We start from the raw sequence: 14,956 nt of genomic DNA, 5'->3' as shown, positions 1-14,956 counted from the left end.
CGGGCCGAATCCATTCCGCAGCACATCACAAAAAAGGTGTGTGCATCCATTAGAAATATTTCACCTTTAAAATTCACCCAGGTTATTAATCAACTTCTGGTTTCTTTCAGACCGCATGCTGTAATTTGTCATTGCTTACAACCAAACATATACACAAGTGCTTACACACACACACACACACACACACACACACATATTGAGGTGTGCAGATATGCTGCAGTGTACAGAAGGTCTTTCAGTGACTGAGAGCTGCAGCGTGTGTGTATGTGCACTGATAAACGTGAGCCCGCACTCGTCACTTACTAAAGAATAGAGCTCTTCTGACCTGCCCTTTAAAACAGGCTCGGGTTTGAGGGATTGTACTTTACAAGTTATAAAAAAGACAGGAACGTTTCACAGCAAGCTTTCACACACTCGAATTCTTAAAAAAATAATAAATAAAATTATATGATGTTAATAGTGCCTAAAGTTATATACTAGGATTAGAGTTAGGGTTAAGGTTAGGGTTAAGGTTAGGGTTAAGGTTAGGGTTGTACTTTACTTTACCTTTATGTTGTAAACAATCTCACACTAGGTTTGATCAGCGCTAGCTCAGTTTTATTAAATCCTCTAACAATGAAGACACAAACTAAAAAAGCAAAAAAGGCTTTGGTGAAATTCTGACGCGTGGAGATGGGGTCACTAGATTCCCGCTGAACTGACAGCACCGACAGCCCTGAGAAGTCTGACCTCCCTGCTTTACTCGCACATTTCAGCTCCAATCAATCTGCTGAAATCAAACCCATCAGGTCACCTTTATGATTCTGAGCGAGATGAAACTGAAACTTCTGCTATTAAATGCTTGCATGAGCTATATTTAGTGCGGCCATACATTAACACATCTGCAAAAAAACGCAGAGTTTTCACACTACGGAATTTTGTTGCTGAAGTGCCATTAGACAGAAGTCGATATCAATGTTAGAGTGCATGCCAAGTCATTTCAAAGTAAAAAAAAAAAAAGTCTCTGCTGTCACACAGCTTTGAATTTACTAAAATCGAGTCAAGGGCAAAAACTCAGGAGCGTGCATTAGTAGTGCTACTAAATAATACTTTCTGGGCCTGCTATCTGTGGAAAACCGATGGGGTTATTTATCTGATGAAACTAGACACTACTGACTATTCCCTATTTTTTTCATTTTTCGTTTTCGAGTACTTTCACAAAAAGACAGACATTTGTTCTGAATATTATATCGTGCTTACAGTTTTCTTGCTTGAACAGGACTTTGTGTCAAGCAGACGATGATTTAGAGAAATGTGTTTACGCCAAAAAGTAAAGAGGGGGAAGCAAAAAGATGGCCTCGGTTAAAAGGAAGAAAGGACGAGTTCGCGGCCTGAACTGCTTTTCCAGAGCCGTGTCGGGGGGGGAGTGCATGACAGAAAAGGAAAGATGGTGCCAATCACATTTTACTGCTTGTACAGGAAGAACAGTCTTATATATCTTTTGTGTTCGGGACACATTGATCAATGCGTACAATCCAAAGAATTACACACACACGCGCGCGCGCGCACACACAAGCACATATATCTTGTTTACCAAAGAAAGTTAATGCAGCTCAGCATAAGACCATGGTATCCCGCCAATATTCATTTCAGATAGCGCATAAGCAATTTCATCTCACAAATCAAACGAGGAAGAAGAAGAAGAAAAAAAAACAACCCTGGACATCTGAGTAATGATGATGACTATTCTATAACATCATAACTCTGGTATTGTCGTGCTGTCAGTTTTTCATAAGCCAGATTAAAATATAGTTGTGTTGATGGGAAGTAATTTATTAAAAAGTGCTATTAGGCTTATTTACAACCTGATTCTGGTTTCTTGCCAGTAATACCATTAACTGCAGTGTTGAAACTCATTATGTTATAAAATACACAATAGTAATTGTAAAACAACAAAGGTGCATACTATATATATATATATATATATATTTTTTTTGTCCTTCACCCAGATCGGTTGGTGAGAACGTGCTGCCGTGTTTGTTGGGCCTCTCGGGCTGCCGTAGGGCCACAGCATGCGTTCCCACTGCAGAGCATATGGCCAAGGACGAGCCAAGTGTGAGCTCAGTGAGTCCTGTGTGTGTACAGCACTATGACTCGCCTCAGCGGCGCTACCGGCCTCATAAAACTGACACACATTATCCCCACTCTGACTACGCACAAAAACACTGGATAATCACATCTCAAAAAGAGTCAAATTCTAAGACTGAGAGTCTCAGATTTTGTTTGAATGAGACGAGCGATTCGTGCCGCAGGAAATGACTAACTGTCCTCTGTTCCCTGCTACCTACAATCTGGTCACCCTCTGAGCGGTGCTCTGACCCCTCAGCCTTAATCGGCATGATCTCGGTCGCAGCGCTCTGCCAAAATGTCATCACAGTGTAAACAGCCAGCACCAGAAAACCAGTCTACAGATTACCATCAGCTCGCAGCGTGTTTAACGTGATCTTTAAAAACTAATGCCAAATATTGGTGAAGAGATTAGCTGGAGATATATTTGCTCAGGGATTATGTGGAATTACATTATCTCATGTCAGGGAGAACTCCTGCGCTGGCTTATCACAGGAGTTAATAATGTTCCCTTTGTTTTGTTTTTTTACACTATTGTATTGAAGATTTTATTTCGTTACACATATTATAAAAAAGACGGATTCAGATATTTGAACAGTGTGCGCAAATCATCAAGCAAATAGTCACAGGCGACCGGTTTAAGCCCCGCACAAGGTCTCCGCTGCTCCTGCCGCTCCACAGGCTTGCGCCCACCTTCGTTAGCCGGTTGGAGGTACGGCGTGTTCGTTAGGGAAATCTCAGCCGAGCTTCCTCACTAGCTCTATGGCAGGTGTACCACGAGCTGATCAGATGCTTGAGTAACACGCACACATGTCCCCCTGGGTATGGGAGCCAAGATGTAAGGCTCCCTCCTTGGGATTCAGCCCCTTAAATGACACATTCAGTCATGCTGTAGGAGAGCGAGTGAGGATAGACATGTGAGAGGGAGTATGTAAGCGCGGGTGAGATAGAGGCCCTTAGTGAGTTGAGCTGCAGCTGGAAGGCACCATTAGGAGGAACTGGGAGGCATTTGAATAAATCGAGTCATTAGGTAGCCGTTTGTGAGAGAGCCGTCACCACCTGACAATCCAGCAGTGCCAGTTCCCTCTCTCTCTCTCACACACACACACACACACACACACACACGCACACACAGAGCTCGCTCACTCTCACGTGCCCTCCTGCGGTTCTGCAGGGCGTCACAAACCTGTTTCCTAAAATACAGGCCTTCTGGTGAGCCAGACTCACACTGTCACTCCTATCAGTTTCACTGCCTTTCATTTTTCACTTTTTATTTGCTGCATATGGCCAAGAAATGTTCAACATATGGGGACGATTGTTGCTGTACACATAACTCAACTGTTAATGACAGTGCATGATGTGTTTGTGTTAACCTTATGATGAAGACTACGTCTCCTCGGCTGCACGCCTGGAGCCTTATGTTCTCCGGAAAAGATGGGAGGACAGACCGAGTTACGGCGGGCGGATAAACACTGTTTAGAGCGCATGCTTTAACTTGGAAAAATGCTGATATTCACAACTTGCAAGCAAATTATTATGCGTGATAATTACAGTGGTGTCCACTGATCACACAGCCCATAAATGAAATATGTTATTTAATGAATTATGTATCAAAGCCAGGAGAGAGAGAGAGAGAAAGAGATGTAGAGAATGAAAGAGAGAGAGAGAGAGAGAGAGAGGGGGAAAAATGGCCGGTTCAGTAAGATGTGAACCACAGGTGGATATGCATGATTCATAGAGCGATGAAAGGCTAAACAAGCTGCATACGAACCGATCCATGTGATCCTGTTTGATTTAACACGATCTAGAAATTCAAAGATATTGCTTTCTAACACGAATATCAAGATGAACGCAGAGACATACTAAGCAGTCTCAGTGATTCTAACACCTTATTTAGTCGCTCTTTTGTTCTGAATCTTCGCCGTCTGTAGTTTTGTTACTTGTTGGTGTGGTTTGGAGTGTTTTCTTTGGTTATGGGATGCCACAGAGGGGGTTTAACACTTCAAAGCACGCTACGCTGAACATGGTGTATGCCTGAGGTCTCAACTACACAAACACCGGCAGTGTTTAAGGGGTGAAACACACTCACACACATCATTAAGTAATATAATAAAGCAGCAGGAAGAGAGAGAGAAAAAGAGATTGTTCTGTTGTAAAAAAAAAAAAAAAAGAACAGTTAAATATTATGCCATAAATGAACTTTATATTAACTCATGTGTACCGTTCTATAAAGCGTTGAACTTTTCTTTAATCCCTGCATTTAATTACAGAGGTGATCATCAAGAGAGCTCAGGATCTTAAGCAGAAGAGAGAAAACAAACGGGAGAAATACAGTATCATGCAGCTCATGGGGAGTACAGCTGCCTAACACATCTGGAACTGGTGGTAGCATTAGACATGCTTTTTACTACACAAGGTCGCACGGTGGCTTAGTGGTTAGCACTGTCACCTCGCGGCTCCAGGGTAGAGGGTTCGATTCCTGCCTCGGAGTTTGCATGTTCTCCCCGTGCTTGGTGGGTTTCCTCCAGGTTCTCCGGTTTCCTTATACAGTCCAAAGACCTGCAGATTAGGCTAACTGGCGTTCCCGAATCGCTCGTAGTGTATGCGAGTGTGTGTATGTGTGTGTGTGCCCTGTGATGGACTGGCACCCCATCCAGGGTGTACTGCCTCATGCCCTCCAGGGGGTGAGGTAGTGCCCCCTAGTGGATACCTATTTAATTCTCCAGGTGCACAAAAAGTCTATAGGTGACTAAATAAACAACACTGCTTGTGTAGCGACGGTGTGAACGCCAGCTTTAGTGTTCTCATTACTCCGTAACTTTGAGTCAATCCTCCAGATTGCGTAATGACCATATCTTAACAACTGTCTCACACCACACATCATCTGAAGAAGTGTCTGTGAATTAAGTTGACAAGTGTGAGCGGTGTTAGATGTGTTAATGCAAGAAACAAAAAAAAAATGCAGCTAGGAAAGAAAAAGATGCCAGGATGAAGGTCAGGAAGTCTTGAGAAGTCTCAGGAGTCTTTTTCTTCCACCACTTCACCCTTTAAGGAAATGTGCTTATGAAAATGCTTTTTCATTCCGAAATAAAAGTAACCGTGTGAACTACAGCCACGAGGAGTTTTAAAGACAATGAAATAAACGTTCGGTCCTGTGTGTCCTGGCTCACTCGTCCTGTCTGAGCGACGGTGGAGCGGAGCGGAGCGGAGCAAGGAGAGCGGAAGACTGAGAGAAGGAGAGACTGAGAAAAGAGCAGCAGAGAGATCTATTCTCTCTGGCAGCCTTAACAAGCCGGATTAAATTGCTAGTCGTTTATGTGCCCGTGACAAATCTATTTATATAATACTTTTGATAGCTATAGATTGGTGCAGTGGTGCAACTTAAAAGGTGGAGAAAAATGAAGTTTCAAAGCTAACATGGCGCATGGAGGTGGCTGTTAACCTGCACTCTAATGAGCAGCCTCTGACAGTGGGAGGTAAACACACACACACACACACACACACACACACACTCGGACTGTGAGTGCAGGAGCGCTGCTCACTTACCGCATCTAACACACCACTCCATCATGAAGAGACTTCCTGTGAGGGTGAAGCATCATGAGGTCTCTCATTGTGAAACAGAATCCCGTACACTAATATAGATTTAATAATTCTTCATATTTTATAGTCTTTCACTTAGTACTTTCGAGAAGTTGGTTGTTCAAATCAGTGTTTCTGAAATTGTGTGTGTGTGAGAGAGAGAGTGTCCTTACTTTTCACACACACACACTCTCTCTCTCTCAGGTATCTCCCTGTTTGTGTGTGTGTGTGTGAGTGACCTTGGAGTGGCGGCGCTGGTTAAACAGTGTGTCGGCGAGGTCGCTGGAGCGTGTCTGTGCCGATTATGAATGTTTCATTACTGCCACCTCAGCCTTTAGCTCTGAGCCTTCCTCTAAAGTGCACTGACAAATCCTCTTTCTTTCTCCTCATTTTTTTTACCTCCACTACCTCTCCATCACTCTCTCTCTCTCTCTCTCTCTCGCTCACTTTCTCTCTCGTTTTTTTATCCACACTTTTTTCCCACCACCCCATCCTTTCTTCCTCTTCTTTTATTTCTCTCATTAATTTTTACTCTTTCTTTCCTCCTCTCCCTCAATCTCTCGTTGTGATGAATCTCCAGGCAGAGGGGAATAATTGTTCTTGAGCCCAAGTGCTCGTTTTTCCTCCTGTTTTGAAAGCTATGGCAGGTATGAGTTCTCTCTTCTGTTTTCTCCGTCACTGTGCAGCTTCCTGACAAAGGAAAAGTGACATAACTCAAAGCGCCCAAGGTCAGTTTGGCTGAAGAGGGGTTTGGGCTGTTTTTTTGGTGCAGGAGTGGAAAGAAGGGATACAAGCATGAGACATGAATTATTTAAAACGTATGCATTTACTGGTATAATAAAACTCATTAAACTCATTTGGAGAGCGTTTTAATTGTTTAAACTGTAAAAGCAGTTTTATCTCTTGTCAAGAAATCTATTTTCAGTAAAAATGCTAATTATTTACCGCCCGACATGCACACACACTCTTAGGTCCATAAGTATTTGGACAAACCCATTTGGAAATTTTTTGCTTTTGTACACCACCACAACGAATATAAAATGAAGCATATAGCAGATATATAAAAAGAATAAAAAAAAGAAGCTTAAAAAAAAACATAACGTTCACCACAATAATCACTCACTCATCGTCTGTACCGCTTTATTCAGGGTCGCTATCCCAAGAGGGCTTAGGGCACAAGGCAGGGTATATTCTGGACAGAGGGCCAATCCATCGCAGGGCACACACACACACACACACACACGCTCACTCACACACTATGGGCAATTTGGGAACGTCATTTAACCTAACCTGCATATTTTTGGACTGTGGGAGGAAACCGGAATACCCAGAGGAAACCCACCAAGCACGGGGAAAACGTGAAAACTCAGAGACGGGAATCGAGCCTGGCAATAATCACTATACTTGTGATTACATCTAGGCATTTGGCAGACGCTCTTATCCAGAGGGACTTACATTTTTATCTCTTTATACATCTGAGCAGTTGAGGGTTAAAGGTCTTGCTCAAGGGCCCAACAATGGCAACTTGGTGGTTGTGGGATTTGAACCTGGGATCGTAGTCTTAACCACTGACGTACCCCCTAAAATTATATTTCTTTAACAAAGTTCCACATCCAAACGTCTGGTGTTTATTCTAAGTGCTGAATTTATATTTGGTGGCTGTTCATAGAACTTCTCAATATACACCACAAAGAGGTGCAGATGCAAATGAAGCGAAGTTTCACTTGCACTGGAATGATACAGTAGTAAGAGAAGTGAATGGAGAAGGAAAGAAAGGGCTCATTATCCAAAGTATACCATATCATCTGTCAAACATGGTGTAGGCAGTGTTATGGCATAGGACTGTGTGGCTCCCAGTGGAACTGGGTCGCTGGTGTTTATTGATGATGGAACCAGCAGAATGAATTCTGACATGTGCAGAGCTCAACTTTCTGCTCAGATTCAGTCAAATTCTGCAGAAATGACAGGACAGAGCTTCAGAGTACAGTCGGATAATGGCATACTGTAGAGGAACCCGAGATCTTCTGTAGGCAAAGAAAAGACATGTTTTTAAATGGGTGAGTCAGTCACCTGACCTCGACTCGACCGAGCAAGCTTTTCACTTCCTGAAGATAGAACTGAGGGCAGAAAGTTACACAAATAAGCAGAAACTGAAGGTGGCTGCAGGTAGAGCATCTCAAGTGAAGAAACTCAGTGCTTGGTGACGTCTATGGGCTTCATATTTCATATTACTGTTAGTCATTGACTATAAGGCTGTGCATCCAAATATTAAAGAGTATAATCCTTATTATTATGATTGATAGTCTGTCCAATTACTTTTGTCCCTGTAGGAATGAATGATGGGGTGCACTTGAGGCTCTGATGGCGAAGTGGGTGCCACGTTCAGCATTCAGCAGTCCTGAAGGCGTGTGAGGGAATTTATACAGAATGGAACTTAAAGGAAACAATGACTTATACAGATTACTTTTGCAAGCAAAATTAGGATTTTTTTTTCTCATTAACAAATCGTCAATATACACACTGACCCCAAATATCTATCAGCTAAGAGCGGGTCCAGTCAGCTACCGGATCCCATAGAAATAACATCGACTTTATAACAGAACCTAATAAATATTGACCTACATTTTAATCGCATGCTAATCTTTAGAGCTGGAGAGATGGCAGTTTATGGTTGGCAGTTGGATGATAAATTTTCCTCCTCTCATGCATCTATGGAGTATATCCTCAGAGAGTGATAGGATTGATTGGAATCATTAAAAATATCTACAGACTTTGGCATTTCACAGGCCAGTAAGCCAATGAAACTTTGAGAATGAGCCATAATTATTTTCCTTCAGCCGATATTAATTTCAGAGTTATAATACACTAAATGTACTCACGGTAAGGATTATTGACCGGCTATATTGTATGCTTCAAGGAGCTGGAGATAATAACAAAGCGCGGTGTAAGGAAGTTCACAATTCCAGTCGTCATATTTTATTTCTGTGTAGCGTCAGAAACGCCGTTACGAATCGGCGCACAAGCATAATGTTTGGACAGCACTTCAAATGCGATCAAACCGAAAAAAAAAAAAACCACCTGAGTGTAACACATGCTCGGTTTGGTTTCTGGCTCCAGTCAATGTGTAGATGGCAGTAAGTGGCTGGAGCTGCTGGTCTCAAAGCTCCCACTCGAGCGATTACAGCCGAGCTGCAGGAGCGTTCTCACAAAGCCACACATCCACCACAACTGAGTGTTGTTTTAAAGCCATGGGGTATTGTAGGAAAGAGTGAGTTCGACCAGCCTTTTCAAAACTAATTAGGATATTTAGAAAAAAAAAAAAAAAACGAAACACCAGCAGCAATATTGAGCCAATAAGGTGAAATTAAAAGCTCGTTCCTGTGCTGTAATTGCTCTATGAAGTGTAGATATTAAGCACCTGGTCTACAGTATGGCGGTACAGCTTGCACATCCTCGACACAGATGTGTGGCAAAGAAACCAGGAGACAGACTGTTGATGAGGTTGGAGAGAATCCACACAGGTCAGGGAGCAGCTTGCTATTTACTGACAATCCGTAATAAGCACTAATGATAGCTTTGCTACAGGACTTGTCATAATTCCCTGCCCTCTGTCTCTCTCTCTCACTCCTGTTCATTTAAACAAGTAGAGAAGATAAAAGAGTGATCCAGATTGAGAATGTCACTCTAAACGAGGGGAAAGTAAGTACGTGCTGAGCGTGTGTTCAGAGACAGGCTTTTGGTTACGCGGAAAGCTGTACAAACAGGAACTGATACAGTCTTATCGAGGTGTCGGTGGTAGAGCTTGCTACCTCGAAACAACCCCTCTGTCCTCTTTTTTATTTTATATCTGGTCTAGCGATCAGATCAACATGTAAAATGTCTGAGATACGGGGCGACAAGCAGAAAGTAGCCAATAAACACTTGGCAGTTGTGATTTTGATACTCGTATACTAAAGCCCAGGATAATTAATGTTTCAAATGTACATGAGATGAAAGCAATAATAAAAAAAGCCTTTATGTCAGAAGTTATACTCTTTGGTGCTGAATTTGCTCCTGGACCATACTGAACCGTTTGTGAGTGTGTGTGTGTGTGTGTCTTTAATGCACCGAGGTTCAAGGTTGGGCTTTGAAAAATGGCCTCCTGCACGGCACTGAAAGAAAATGTATCGATTAACTATCAAATGATTCCGATACGGTGATCAATAAGGCTTTGTGGGGAAGACCTCAGAGGACCAGCAGTTTCCTTTGAAAAAAGGAGAAAAACATACCCTCATGAATCCTTCAGTGCCGCACACACAAAAGAAATCTTTATCCTTCCTGTAAGGCATCAGTGGAAGCAGTTCCTGTGCACTAACCTGAGATCTGAGCATCACAGCTGCTTTAAAGAGATGACCTGGGGGTGGGTGGGGGAGTTGCTCACAAATCAGCGGACAGGGCAGAGTACTTCCAGCATACGTTGCGCATGGAGCACGTACGCTCTGAATGCACTGTGTGTACGCCTGACTCTCTGCCTCCACGCTCCGGCCTCTGTGGAGCTCTCAGCGTCGGACCCTGACTCTGCTGACATTGACCACGCTCATGGTCATTGATGTCTGGTTACCAATGCCAATCAATCGCAGACAGACCTTAGCCTCGGCTCGTGCAAATATATTGACCCTTCGTGCATGTTGAGCCGATTCTGAAAGAGAAGGAAAGAAGGCTTGTGTAGTGATCACCATTTAACATAACACTCGAGTCCGGTATCTCATATCAAACCCACTGTCTGGTTGCTTTCTTCTCAAACATACTGTAGAAGAAGAAGAAAACTATATAAATATATAATATAAAAATACTTTATAGTATTGAAAGTGTGACTGAAATGAGAGATTATACTAGAGTAGGTGGACAGCGCTCTCAATCTACCTGCCGTACGTGTTTCTAACAGGTTAGATTCCGTAGGAGGTCAAGTGGTTTTTAGTCATGGGTTAAAGTCGGTCTAGTGGGACCGTGTCAAAAACAGCATGCTACAGAGTGTTGAATGTTTCTGGTGTTTTTCTGAGAGAGACATAGAGCAAGGTCGGGAGACCGGGAGATTTCCTTCCTATGTTCAGGCCATTTGCAAACAATACTGTGTGACACCTGGCTGGCCCAGAAACTGCACATCTGCATTCCCACTTTATCTGCTCTTATCCAGCATCATGTCTAGCCCACAGCTTCTCACACATACACTCTTCCACTCATGCTTTAGTGCCACTACACGTTTCACATCATTAGCTAACCTCCCTCGATATCCGACAAAAACAAGCAATGTCTCATCTCCCTCTCCATCTCTCCGTCTCTCTCCATCTCTCTCTCTGTCTCTCTCATGCACACATTTATTACACAGTGACATTTTAACTGCCTCTCCGGGTTCGTCACCATCCAGGAAAGAGATGGAGAGAAATAGAAAAGGAGAGCGAGCACAAAAAGTGAAAGTCTTCATTCAGAATTAGATGCAGATTTAATGCGAGGTATTTCGTTTTGAAGATTGGCTCACAAACATTGGCTTTTGCGAGCTACCTGATGGAGGGGACTGAGCCACATTTCTCAGAACATCCTGGCCATCTGGTGGGAGGCTGATGTCAGAACCGTGCTGGTATGTGTACTGTCTCCGTGTTGCATCACAGTTTCCTTGCAGAGAACAGTGTGTGTGTGTGTGTGTGTGAGAGAGAGAAAGCAGAGATAGGCCACCTGCACTCAGGACCCATACAAACAGGGTGCTCAGTACACAACCAAGGCAGTGCGTGAGAGAATGTGTGGGTGAGCAAATGTGTGTGAGACAGATGCTACACACAGGATATAGTCGACCTGCTTTGAAAAACAAACTGTGTTTTAGTGCGTTGGTGCATATTGTAGAAGGCTGATACCCAAAAGCATCTATAGCGCACGTCCTGTCCTGTCCTGTCCTGTCCTGTCCTCTCCGGGACTGAGACTGGACCTGTCTGGGTGTACAATTGATTCCACTGGGTGCCCAAGCACAAAAACACACGTCAGCTCGGCTGTATGATTGGTTTCTTCATGTGTCAATTACTCTGCTGGAGCGAATAATGTGTGTGACAGGAGGTTTGTTTATGGAGTTGTTCCGGGTCATGGTCAAAGCGCTGCTAAACACACACGGGCACACATAGTCACATACAGCACAGCTCACTGAGCTACAACTGACCAATCCTGCACACCACACACACACACACACACACAGTGCTGCTAGACATGACACCATAAAGCTTTGCTTTTTTTCTTTTTCATCTCAGTGTTTTAATGAACGCAGTGCCGCAATATAACTGCATTTGAATTTAAATTTAAAAGTGGCCATGGCTTAAATATGACTTTTTCTTTATTTCATTCATTTGATTTTTTTCTGCATTTGTGTCCATTTGAAGCACATCGTCTATTGAATTCGAAGAACATATTCACATCTGCTTGCATTCCTAGCTTTAATCGCGTACTTTCTGTATGCTTCACCCCAAAAGCCTGATGATTCATTTTAATTCTGTTTAATTAACTGCATTTCCAATGATCAGAGTTATTAGGACATGACCCCTAAGACAGCCAGTGATTATGCGTGCTAATAGAGACACCTGTTACAAGTGCTAGATCTTGGATACAGGAAAAGGCATAGTTAATTATAATTATAATTATTCTTTGTAGTGCTTGGGTTGATGGCTAACCCGTTATACAGAGATGACCTTATATGAATACAAATATGAATACACTCACTGGAGTTGGTAATACTGTACATCTTGTATGCATTGGCTTAAGCCTGATTTATGCTTCTGCGTCAAGTCTATGCAAGTGGCCTACAGCGTTGTGAGCATTTAGACTTTACACTACACTATTTGGCAGTGGGGTTTCTCTGCCACTGAGGCTCTTCATCACTCTCTTGTGCATTTTTTGGATGCGAATAAAACAAAGAAAACAAACAAACAAACAAACAAATAAATAAATAAATAACCTCTTCCCATGTGTTTGACTGATGGCACTTAGTTAGTAACCCAGTGTAAGTATCTATGATGTGTAGGTACATTTCTGTGGCGGCGCACACCAGGCTAGCCCATCTTATGTGGCTGTGCCGAGGGCCCTGGCCTAGACTTGACGCAGAAGCGAGTAGTCCCATATGAATGATCCCAGCTATATGAATGATCCCAGTAAGATTGGTGAAAAAGTTTGGGTTGATTACATAAATCACACAACACAAAGTTTAGTCTAAATAAAATTAATCTTTATTTGTTTCTCTCTCCCCTGTTTTCCCCCTATGTTTTTCTTTAGAGATCCCACAACACTGGAATGCTTCGAGCTCAGACTGACCCATGGCACCAAGACTGCCCCAAAGCACAACAGTCAACCTGCAAAGATAGAAAAAGACGAGCGAGAAAAAGAGGAAAATGGAGAGGGAAAAAAAAACTAAACTAAACAATCTGGTGCCATTCTTCAGTCTTTGCCACTTTCTCTTCTTCTGCTGAATTCTTTTTTTCTAAAGCTGGTTGTCAGCAAATGAAGACCACGTTTTACAGGGGAAATGCTTTCAAAAACATTACACAAGACTACAAGGACAAGGAGTTGATGAGGAAGGTTCCACCTGAAATTTCTTAAGACTGCAAGACTCTTCCCTTCAGCCAGCACTGGTCCTCCTTTTTGTCCTCAAAGATGCTGCTTCATTGTAATTAGCATTAAGGTAGAATTTTGTAAAAGTTCACTGGACTGGATCTGGAGTCTTTGGGCCGATGGGGTCAGAAATTAGAAGAATATTCAGAAACATATGCGAAGTAGAACAGCACTCTATGTATATTATGTACAGCATATCTATACAGACCGGTTCTTTTCAGTGGTTGTACCTGTAAATAGACGACATGCATATGCTTCCTCTACATCATCTCTGCACCTTCAGTCTAACATGTACTCATTCACCTTAATTTGTACAGATGGATGGGCAATAATGACGATTTTAACTCCTGATCTTTTCAATGAATTTTTGTGTTGGCTGCATTAAGAGGATCCACTTTACACTTTATTTTTTACCAGCCCCCTAGCTAGAAAGCGTGGTGTTAGCTGTCGATTAGAGGACAGTGTATAGTGCTTTAGAGGTAGCGCTAAATCACCTAGAGGAGAAAAGACAAGAAACCCTGGGACTAAGGAAAGAGAAACAGTACAAATGACCCTCTCCTTGCTTTCCATCCGTCAGTCTAGCAGACTGAATTTCCGCTCTCCGGCACTCTAAATCCCCTTTCCCTTTCTTTTTGCTCGTTATTATCTGCTCATGCATGGTGATGAAGCAATCGGTAGCGGTGATGCTTGAGCAGGTAAGCCATGCCGGGGCTGAGGGATTATTGCGTGGCGGAGGTCGTGAGATCACAGCGCCTGAGGGCCGCCGGCGCGCTCCTGCACCAGCCTCTCGCTCAGCTCCCACAGGCTGAGGGCACTCGACGGGTCCTGGGCCTGCGCCGACGGCATGCAGCGGAAACAGTTGTTGAAGTACATCCCACCCAGACCTTCCAGCTCCGGCGCCACCGCACAGTACACCGTCGTGGCTGCACCCTGTTGCTGCATAAAGAAATCAAAACACACACAAAAAAAATAAAACCATGATGTCAAAACATATAAAAACAGAGCATGAGCAAGGATTTGGTGATAAAGGGGTGATAGACAAAGAGACTTGGTTAGGATCATCTTCACCCCCCGCAGAAGGTTCTAGATCTGAGGCCTGTCGGAAAAGATCCCAAGATTGAGACAGGCAGCTTAGCCACAGCCTCGGCGAGCGGACTGACCACGTAAGGACGAGGGCTGTGAGTGTGTACATACAGACTTCCTAACTCCGCTGTACACTGGATTAAAGGCGTAAAGACACTGCATGCTGTCATGTAAATGACTGACACTTCTGAGTCCTGAACCTGAGCCAATACGAGTTTCTTTAAGACACAGTGGATACTAATGATGGTGGAATGCAACCGTCATGTACTGACGAAACACTGCACGCTGCGTCTTTTCTTTATGTATTTCGGGAAAGAAATGCTGGAATTAGGGAGAATTTGTCCGGCTTTATCGCGATTTACAGAAGGAACATGAAACACAGTAGACATATGTATGTAGTATAGATAGAAGGCTTTGCTCTTTGGTTATCGCCTTGTACACAGAACACACACACTGACTGCGCAGACTGTCCATACATACGATGTCAAAGTGTTTTCCCCCGCCCCCAGAGTTGGAGGGGACATCTGTAAACACACACATGCACATTGAGACTGCAACAGGCAGA

General features: G+C 43.3%; 2 protein-coding genes across 2 annotated transcripts in view; one reads left to right on the top strand and one right to left on the bottom strand.

Moving 5' to 3' along the window:
- Nucleotides 1–13,096, top strand: part of mafb (v-maf avian musculoaponeurotic fibrosarcoma oncogene homolog b (paralog b)) — a 68,372-nt gene extending 55,276 nt beyond the window's left edge. The window contains exon 3 of the mRNA XM_053477913.1: nucleotides 12,973–13,096. The gene's annotated coding sequence lies outside the window, so the exon portion shown is untranslated. The remainder of the gene's footprint in view (nucleotides 1–12,972) is intronic.
- The window catches only part of wwox (WW domain containing oxidoreductase), a 168,703-nt gene continuing 166,662 nt past the window's right edge, over nucleotides 12,916–14,956 (bottom strand). Inside the window, exon 9 of the mRNA XM_053477901.1 lies at nucleotides 12,916–14,244. Within this exon, the coding sequence (XP_053333876.1) occupies nucleotides 14,053–14,244 (192 nt within the window). The 3' untranslated portion in view covers nucleotides 12,916–14,052. The remainder of the gene's footprint in view (nucleotides 14,245–14,956) is intronic.

The sequence above is a fragment of the Clarias gariepinus genome, chromosome 2 (genome assembly GCF_024256425.1).
Source record: "Clarias gariepinus isolate MV-2021 ecotype Netherlands chromosome 2, CGAR_prim_01v2, whole genome shotgun sequence".
In the NCBI taxonomy this organism is placed as follows: domain Eukaryota; kingdom Metazoa; phylum Chordata; class Actinopteri; order Siluriformes; family Clariidae; genus Clarias; species Clarias gariepinus.
Note: the sequence above shows the minus strand (reverse complement) of the source record. Positions and strands in the feature narration are given on the sequence as shown.